The sequence below is a fragment of the Acyrthosiphon pisum genome, chromosome A1 (assembly GCF_005508785.2).
Source record: "Acyrthosiphon pisum isolate AL4f chromosome A1, pea_aphid_22Mar2018_4r6ur, whole genome shotgun sequence".
NCBI lineage: Eukaryota > Metazoa > Arthropoda > Insecta > Hemiptera > Aphididae > Acyrthosiphon > Acyrthosiphon pisum.
In genome coordinates, this window is record NC_042494.1 from 104,556,641 (window position 1) to 104,567,920 (window position 11,280).

Below are 11,280 nucleotides of genomic sequence, written 5' to 3' on the forward strand. Positions count from 1 at the left end.
GATAATATTAAATTGAACTTTTTAATATCTCACTATTTCTACACCTAAAAGTGAAATCGTTGATAATTTTTCCTCTGCATATATAGTTAGGTACTAATGAATACTTAGGTATAAATGCTAGCTATATAGGTACTGTCAATAAAAACATATACCTACCTAGGTATATATTATATCAATACGCATAGTTGACACGCGACACCTATGATTTCATTACTTGTTGGGATAGGTTATATTATTTCAAGATCCAAGTCTTTGTTTTTTTATACAAACTTATTAAATTGTAATTACTGCGAATTATATATTTATACGTTTGATATATGTTCAAGTAATTACCTACTGAAAATGTATATTTTTCTTAGAACTTTTCATGTAGGTAATCTAAATAAGAATAAAACAGTCTAAAAAACAATATTTACATTTTTTTAAATATTTTCATCCATTTTCGAGAGACCATATTTAGATGAATCTGTACGCATAGCAATTGCTGCGGCCGTGATGGTGATATCGGTGATAGGTATAATAATAACTAATTGTAGTATACAGAGTCAGGGGCGAACGCAGGAGGGGGAGGGGGGTAACCCCCCCTCGAAATAACGGGTACTAAAAAAAAATTATCTGACCTACAAATGTATTACTAATAATAATATGATATTTATGAATATCTACTTTGAATTTGTTTAAAACTCCCTCGATATTTTTTCCTGCGTTCGCCCCTGTACTGAGTCTAAGTTTATATTCCTATATTATTATAAGTTATTACCTATACCCATATAGTTTAATTTAATTTTTAAAATAAGTTAACACTTCAGTACTTCACAGTATATCCAAGGGGGCCTAATGAGGATATGTAATATATACATATATTACAATACAAAAATTCTTCTTAGGAGTTCTGGTGTATAGGTATACCTAAAATATAATTGAAGTGTTATCAAATTCGACAGGAATACTTGATTATTTGCATGAAAGTGGATAAAATAATTTATAAATTTAATAATTAATATAGAACATAACACATTTAGACATGTATCAAACAAACGAAAATTTTCGGAGATGGAAGCGTGTTTTGGGTAGGTAGATGATTACCTATAGTATTATGACGAGAGAATTAGGCGCTAAATATACACACCGCATTTTGCGTAAATATTAAGCATTTTGAGTACTGAGTAATATACAATATTATGTCAATATTATTGTAATATAAAAATATCATATTAGATGATAATATTATACTGTATGTCTGTATGTGGTATATACGGAGAGTGCAAAGTAAAACGTTTGCGCGCGCACGAGTGTGTGTAATGATTGACAGGTGGTGCGCGGGAAAAATCATCGGCTGCGGCTGCTGTGCGGCGGCGGTGGTGACTGACAGCGGCGGCGGCGGCGGCGGAGAAAAGGCGGCCCCGTCGTACCGATCGTGGCGCAGGCGCACAGCGTATGGTTCGTGTGCTGTGCGCCGGGAACGGGAATAATAATAATAATAAAACTATCGGTCCGTCGCGCGCCATCGTCGGCGTATCGCCTCATCCGCCGCAACTGGCACTGTACACTCTGCTGCGACTGAGGCGACTGCGACGACGACATCGACATACGCGTCCGATGGCCGACAGTCGGCGGACTACGTTCGACCACGACGTCTGCTAAACCGTCGGTTGTTCTGCAGCCAGTGCTGTATACCTATGTGTAATTATTGTACGGGAGCGATGATGGTGCGATGAATGTGCGCGAGTTTTATTTCGTTTTCATAATTAATTGCCGTCGTTACACGCCGCGTCGTAAAAACCGTTACTAAAATATTTTGTCGGTACTGACATTATAAAATAATATTGTATTATACTGTACAACGACTAAAATATTATCATTATACTACCACAGATGTAAGATACTACCACTATAAACTAGACGTACTAAATACTAATACTATTACTATAATACTACTACAACTATTACTACTACTTACTAGGTCCTACTACTACTATATAAATTGCTATTATATTAAGAAACGCGCCGCACGCCACCGATATATCAATCGCGATAGTCGTGGTGATCTGCAGTATAATCACTATCGTGCGGTGATATTGAAAATAACAAAACAATTTTCGCGTGAAAAATACCGTCGCCGCGCGTTCGGAATGATGTTAAAAAACACCGAGGCCGATCTGCGACCCGGCAAACAGCAGCAGCTAATGTTGGGCGCGTTCGGCGGTCCGCAGATGTTGGCCGACGCCCTGCACGCCGCCACGGCCGCCGACGACGAAGACGACGATGATGATTGCGGCGGCGGCGATCGCAAGGGAGACATGTATGCAGCAACCGCCATGGCCATGAAGGACTCTCCGGTGGCCGCCAGTCTGCAGGATGGCAACGGGTTTTGGATGGCGGCCGTATCAGCGGCCGGGCCGCAGATGGACCACCACGCGGCCGACTATCAGCCCGCCGCCGTGCCGGACTACATGATGCACCACGTGATGGGAGGCGGTGGCGTCGGTAACGAGAACGTGTCACCGGTGGACCCGCAACACCAGCAGCAGCACCACCAAGTCGCTGCCGCCGCCGCAGCCGCCGCCGCCATGTACCAGATGCAGGCAGACCAGCAGGTTGGCGGCGGTGGCGGCGGCGGTGGTGTGGTCGGCGCTGGCGGAGGCGGTGGACAGCAAGAGTATCCTTGGATGAAGGAGAAAAAGACCACCAGGAAGAACAACCATCAAGGTAAGTTTCGTGTACCTATAGATTATTGTGCTTAAGATGACCGCCACATTTACCGTATACACGTACTTTGACGTACATTATGTGAAAGCTAAAATATCACAAGTTCTTATAGATATCCTTCCAAGTGTAAGAGAAGTTTTTTTTGTTTTTACCGTGTAACCTCTCAAAAACCGACAATAGGATAATATTATACGTCACACAAATTATGTATATCATACTATGAAGCACTATTATCTTATTATATCTATATTTTACGGATAAGTGTATATAATCACACAGCATGTCTACGAAAGTTTGACATTGCAATTCGTATACATATTGTTTAGGCCGTAAACTTTGTTTTGACGAGGGACACTGGTGCAGCAGTGGTATAGTTTCACATTGTATCGTTGGCTCAAGCGTATTATATTTGTTCTGTAAAATGAAATTTAGTGATCAGCTTTAAAAGTCGAGTCACATAAATAATTTGCTTGAACTGTAAAACTAAAAATTAATAGCCATATAGTACCCATGACGTACTAGATTATAATATAGGTACATACATAATAGTATTACCATATGGTATGCATAATATATTATAATTTATATTGCATGTACTAATTATGTATATAATGTTAATTAAATTTTAAATTCAAGAATTTCAATTTTAAGTTATTTTATTCTATAAATAAATATATTAAATATCGACGGATCCCAGGTTGATAAAAATATCCAATAATTATAATTTTATACGCTAACGGCTATATACTATAATATAATATTATAGTAAATAATGAAAACATTTTCAATGACCCTATTATAATATTGACAATTAATTGTATTATTTGATAACTTGTATCTTAGAAGCTGATAATGTTTTAATATTAATTTAGTACTTATATATAATTTTATATCTATAAACAATAGTTTTTCAACTGCCACACTGAGCACATATAACAAAATATAAGAACACATCAAAAGTTTTTGACTACTCATACATGTGTTACTTCATTTATCACTTTATAAATTTAAATTCACCCCGTTTATTGTGTGTTTGAATCACATATATAAAGGGAGAGAAGACCACCGTTTTTTTTTTTTAATAAAATCCTTCATACTCTATATGGTAACTTTTCACATAAACGCAGTAAGTACCCTCGAAGAATGGCTGTTGTCAAATTATTATTTTTATAGTATTTTTTATAATATCACAACTTTACACGCGAAGACTTTTTATACAAAAACATGAGGCAAATTTACAATACCATAAACTATAGAGGGATACTAATATTAAAATAACTGTGAACTGAACGAAATATTCAATTATAAAATATGTATAAGATATTATAACTACCATTAAAACAGTATTTAAGAGAACGGTAACACCGTGAATCGTGATTAACTTGCCGACGCCACCGACTATTATGTGTATACCTATGTAATTTGTCTTTATTGAAACAAATTATAAACGATCGCTAATATAATAATTAACTCTCGTGGACTTGAAGTCTTGAAACTTCTTAAACGTTTTCTAAAACTCCAGACAGACTACGGGAAGCAATTTTGATTGTTCTGTATGAAATGGACTTCCCGTACGTATAAATTATTAGCGTGGTATTGTTTTTCCCAGACGAATAACCCATCAATTTGTGTTTGACATTCGGTTGAGGGTTTGACCGTGTCGATTTATCATTATGGTGTTTTTGTGTGTACACCGCCAGATAAATCGGAGTTTCTCACCGACCGTATAGGTACTATTATAGTAGTCGTCGCCGACGCCGCTTCTGCCGACTACCTTAGGTACCTATAAAACAGAGGACAGGTCGAAATTAACAAAAAAAGGTTGTTAATAAAAAAGGATAATTGAAACGATTAGATACCTAGCTAAAACAAAACATGATTCGATTTGCCGATGTTTGTGGGATTTCCGTTTAAGTGGCGTGAATAAACGCTGTTATGACTACCGAATATCCTGCAAGTTACCCTCACCCTCGAGTATAATGATTACAACCCCTAAAATCCATGGAATCGTAAACCATTTCGATGTTAAATGTATATCAATGATGGACTCGCTTTTTAGTTGTTTATAATGTGATATAGAGAATGTTTAATGACAGTTTTACGGATTTTAATTTAGAATTTGTGTTGTTGTCACGTCGATACTGTGCTTGTAATTTAGTAACAAAAATAAACCAACGTTGGTGTTTATAAAACTCTTCTAATCTATATTATAACTAAATAATACATCAATTTTAAATTACAATTATACCTACCTAGATACTTACCTTAAATACTTAAATTCATAATTTTAAAGTGCATACCCAAGTTAATTCAAAATCGTTTATAATTTAATACATTCAAATAAATGTTTATAGCCAAGTATAAAACAAAATGTACCTATGGAGTTGTTTTGAACTCACTCCTTTTTGAATGCAAACAGTTTGCTTACATATCTCACATACAAATTTTAATTAGTTAATCATTATTTTATACATTTAACTAAAATTATGCTATTATTTTTTTATTATGATAAAATGTCATTACTTGTCTCAAAATATAACAATATAACAGTGTATTTAATAATTAATTTAACATCTTGAGATGTCCAGAAAATAATATGAACTAATTTGTACATTTTGCTTTAACTAATAATATAAAACAATATTATATTTAAATAATATTTAAAATTTATGTTTTTAAATATTAAATAATAAATTTCATAATTTTTTTATTAATTCTCTTCAACATCCGTTATATTATTTATTAACAAAATACATATATTGAAAGAAAAAAATGAATAACTATCCCCTTCTTTTTAAGAAAAAAATGTTTACTACTTCATAATATATAATATTATATGGATCGCTTTGAATAAATTGAACTTATTGTATATAGTTTTTGAAACGTGGACTACTGTCAGACTGAATATGATCGATAGGCCTGTTGATGTGAGAAAATTTGTTGTGTTAAAGTAGGGTCATTCTTTTCATGTAAGAACACACTAATGAATAAAGTATTGTATACACAAGACCGTTTTGGTTTTATACAAATTATTGAAAAAATAAACAGTATCGTGTTTTCAACGGTTGTTATCGATGTTTTTGGTAGTCATTGAATAACTCATTATCGAAAATCACATTTACTCTAAACAAGTTTATAAAGGAGTATCCGATTATTGGACGACATTTTAATATACCGGCTACAACCACGCCGGGGTTAGATCCCCAAAGGTGGACCAGGTCAAATATGGAAGCTCATCCACACCGCCGCCGCCGATGAAATTCAAACATTAATTACTGTCCGCATACTATTATTTTAATCTGTCTATCACGAAGGTTAAATTATGCTGTACGACGTGTACAGAAAAATTATTATGGTTTACCGAAACTATATACACCGTTAAAAAGTTTTTTTTTTTGACGGTATAATAATGCAATATTATGTGCACTACCTCTATTGTAATATACTTATATAATATACCTACGCATATCGGCACGGAACGCTTAATTTTACTTATTTCGAGCCACAGTAGGTTAGATCGACGTATTATTATTTTATTATTAGTATAACGGCAAATTTGAATATTACAATACACTGCATCTTTATATACTGTCTGCACGTAATATATGCACGTTTCATAGAATAATTATTCTCGATGTTAAAATAGAACGTATATCAACAAAATATAGTAATTTTGGGATCATCCGGTTATTAAATAGGACGGCTAAATATTACACAATATAATATAATTTTCACTGTATCTACTTTACAAGCTGTCAATTTACACAGGATGGTGTATTATAATAATATTACTTATGTATAGTATTTATACAGAGGACTACGGTGGTGAACTTAATGCACTTGAATGGACGTATAATGCGCACTTATTTACCTGTGCAGGTAGAATCTCGATTCAAATATCGTGCAACGATGATGAGTATTCATTAGATTTTTAGTTTATAAACAGGTTTTCAATATGATAACCGGTGATCAAACAATTATCGCTGTAGGACAAGTTGCCGCATTCTTTTGTGATAAATCGTGCACATGATGTGCATGCTGCGGTATTTGCAGCAAAGAAAGTACCTATAATTTTCACTATTAAAACACACACACAAACACACGCATAATATATGCGTAGCTATATATAGTATTTAATTAAGCATATGGTGTTTTGAGTTTTTTAACCATATGATATGAATTGTTTTGTTGATATATGCGTACCTACCTATAGTAATTTATTGTGTCATGTTTATTGTCTAATAATACAATATAATTATTTATGTATATATGTATATTACTTTGTATTAACACTGTGAGTATACACAATACATTTTCTCCACCAAATACCGTAATTTATTGTTAAAAATATTAACTGATAATATTATGACGACTATACCTATACTTTACATTATGTTGCCCAAATTAATTTTGTAGCATTCGCTAAATAAACAAAAACATTTTATATACACTCTATGTTCATAGATATACAAACATCTTTGGCACCCATATATTATGTAAATTGTCTTTAATATTTTTAATGATAAACAAAATGTACACCATAATATTTTAGATTCTGAGTGAAACGATGAATTTATTGATTTTACAATGATGTGTGTTTTTTTTAATTTTTTTATTTTTGTGTCTGTCATCACCTTTTAGGACAGTAAAAATGCTTGGATTTTCTTTAACAGTATCTTTTCTGATAGGAAAGTGAATCTAGTTGGTACTTTCGGGGGTCAAAAGTAAATATTTCTTAGTAGTTTTCAAAAACACCATGAAAAACAAAAGTAAAATTAAGGAAAAACGGGAATTTTACGCAAAATCTGTTTTCGAGAAAATTGATTTTGGTTTTTGGTACAACTCTTAAACAAATTACCGTAGGTACATGAAATGTTGACTAAATGTTTATATTAGCATTTTCTATACACCATAACATTTTCCAAATATTTTGACTTATTTTGAGCTCTTTACGGACATTTTCATTTTCCATTTTTTTTAGTTTTTTTTTCTATAAATATCGATAAAATTTTATTTGTTAGTTAAAAAAGCTTGAAAATTTAATAGAAGGCTCCTAGTATATTGTTTCAAAGGCAGATGAAAAAGATTAAAAATCCATAGTCACAATTTTTTTTATAAGCTCTTAAAGTTCTAATTTTGACAAAATATATTAAATTTAAAATTTAGTAATTATTTTTAGTTAAAAATGTATAAAATGTTCAACTTTTATAGCTAAGGATTAAAAATTTAAAACAAGGCTCCACGTAAATAGGTTATATATAAATTACTTAATTCACAATAATATCATCAAATATACTTAATATAATATCATAGGCTGACTGACCGTTTTCGCTCAGAATCGTTTTTCTAATACAATGATATATATCATTGAATTCAAATTTAACACCATCCATTACAGTGACCCACTTGTAACCTACTGTACAGCAGTGCGACATCCACTTACCTATCTTTTTTTTATTATAGTTATCTTATAAGTTATAATTTAATATATTATTTTGATAATCTCAACTCAAAAGAATAGTACGGTCGACAATTATATATTTTGTTTTGGTCAGTAAAGAAATATTTAGGAATAAGGTTGCTGAGCTACGCATATGACTATTTACAATTTATAAAATTAACTATTTAGAATAAATAACAAAAATATTGTTTTTATATTCATATATTAGAATTCTAAGAAACCCCTATTAAAGAAAGTACTATATAATAAATAATAACCAATAAATACCTAGGTATAATGTATCTAAATTTATTAATCTCTTTATTAATTATTATTATTATTAAATAATAATAATAATTAATAATTTAGATGTCAAATTTTTACAATCATCATAATTCCTAAGTAATATTATAATACTGATAAGGATAATCAATAATTTTATAAAAGAGACTTGAACGAGTGAGTATGAAATTGCATATCTAGGGTTTTACATTAACTCTTTGCAGACTATTGTATATTAATGGAAAATTGAAATTGATTAATTTTATAAACATAAAAATAACATAAAAGGTACATACATTTTATTTTAGTATCTATATTGATTTTTAAATAATATATGTTCGTTCCATTGATTAACATTATAAGAAACAATATTATATTTTGTATAACCTGCGTATGGAGTTAAAAATATTAACTCAATACTAAATATACTAAAAATAATTCATAGTAAACATATTTATACATTAAGATTATTTATGCTTTAATGCTGTTTGCTTCTTCCAATTAAATATACATTTTGAAAAATAAAGATTGTAGAATATTTCTGCTTTGTCATACATGTTATTTCTGCGATAAATTCATAAATATTTTGAAAGGTACAATTAAATTTAAATTACAATATAATACAACTTCAAGGAGAACATCAATGAGGATTCAATAGTTCTAAACATAATATTATATAAGTACATATTCTAATAGTTGGTAGGTCAATTTTAGCAGATAAAATAGTTGAATTTAAATTTATGCGATTGGTTTTTAAATTGATAAAAAACAATAAAATGGTTAATGTGTAATTAATAATGTTTTCATTTGATATATTATTATTATATATATATATATATAATATTATCTATTTCTGCATAACAAAGAATAACCAGAATAACACTTTTATATAGTTGTCATAATAACTTTATTTAATCATACATTTAACTGCAAACTTCCAAATAAGTTATAATTGTTACATAACAATTAATATTTATAAGAGTATATCGATATTTTATAAAACTAGAATAATATGTCTAAATCTATATGATTATAGTAAGCTATAAGTAGGTATACTTCAGTTTGATGATTTTGTTAAACTTTTCGTGTTTCTCGGATACAATAGAATTCTACTTTTAAAATCATTATAAATTGAAATTCATGACCAAACTATGCGTATATAGCTGTGTATACAATATAATATTATGGTCATTGGTTATACCACTTATATATAATATATATATTATTTAATTTCTATCATCTTCATAATAATATATCATAATCTCAGGGTATCCACATGCGTGTAATAGAGTTAAAAAAATAAGAAATGTTTTTTTACGAAAACTACTTTCATCAGATTCTACTACTATTATGTAACATCATATGAACCAAGTAAAACTGCTCTAGTTTTATTATATAAATATAGACATTCTAATAAAATATAATATATTTACGTGTTCTAATGTATTATAGTATATGCTAACATTTACATTTATAATCTTAAGCACTCAGTAAATTCAACTAAAAAATATAATCAGTTGACGAATTAATAATCGTGTAATTTACAATTAAGTATTAACCCTATATATTAAGCTTCATACAGTGGCGGCTATCCTATGGTGGATGTGTTGCATGAGCACCCAGATGAGGTACCCAGATGGGTGGTTGGATGGATATTGGGTACTTGTGTAATTTTTAATCATACTATGACTTATAATAATTAAAACAAAACAATACTAAATACAAGTTCTGGAATAAATCGTTTTCAGACGAATATGTTATGATTAATAAATAATTATGTTATGTAATTTTTTATGCTTAGTTATAAATAAATAAAGATTTTATAAAAGTAGCATAGAAATGTACATAGTAATAATACAGTGTGTTTCACTCAAATAGTAACACGAACTATTTCCATTCAGTGACCTTGGATTGAATCGGGGTTTTTTCGAGGAGCTAGGGAATACTAAAATACAGATTTTGTGAATATTTTCGAATTTTGAATTCTTTTATTGTGCGCATGTGCAATAAAACTTACATTTTTTTAAATGGTAACACCTATTTTCAACACCAAATTTCGATAGACCTATTTTTTTAAGCAACTTTGATAAACAAACATTTTTCCTATCTCAAAAATTGTCTGAACTACAGCCATCCTATGTTGAAACAAAAAAATTTTTGTTAAATGTTTCAATGTTCTGTATTTTATCATTTTATTATTATTTTTGGTTGGAAGCAAGATAAATAATACAAATACTATTATACATTTTTTTAAAATTGAATTAACCCGCGCAAGGTACATTAAATTTTAAAAAAAATGTAAACTTCGTATTATATTATTTACTGCTCTAATATATTGCCTATAGGTATAATTTATTATACCTCAATTTGAAACTTAACTATGACTAACCTAAATTTTTGAAATTATGAGACTATAATATTATTATATTATCATCATCATTATTTTTTATATAATATATACGATATTGTATAGTATTATACAGTTTATAGTTTTTAATTTGGTTGTTCTTGCTTTAAACTTTAAGTAAGGTTATAAGTATAATTAATTTTGTAACTAATTTATAATATAGTGTTGTATATATATTTTTAAATTATCACACAGTTTAAAAAACACCCAACAATTAGAAAAAGGTGGGTAAGTGGATGTCGCTCTGCTGTACAGTAAATTACAAGTGGGTCACTGTATAATGGATAGTATTAAATTTGAATTCAATGATATAATATCACTGTATAAGAAAAACAATTCTGAGCGGAGACGGTATATCAGTCTAGGTATTAGACATATATATACTTATCTATGGTATTAAAAAAAAATTTGACCCATAATAGGGTACCTGTAATAAATTTCC

The 11,280-nt window shown here is 30.1% G+C and overlaps 1 protein-coding gene across 2 annotated transcripts in view; it reads left to right on the forward strand.

Moving 5' to 3' along the window:
- Positions 1-1,507: 1,507 nt before the first annotated feature.
- LOC100169134 (homeotic protein proboscipedia) overlaps positions 1,508-11,280 on the forward strand; it is a 67,079-nt gene continuing 57,306 nt past the window's right edge. For both annotated transcript variants that reach the window (XM_001945190.5, XM_016800735.2), the window contains exon 1: positions 1,508-2,709. In XM_001945190.5, the coding sequence (XP_001945225.2) occupies positions 2,133-2,709 (577 nt within the window). In that variant the 5' untranslated portion in view covers positions 1,508-2,132. The remainder of the gene's footprint in view (positions 2,710-11,280) is intronic.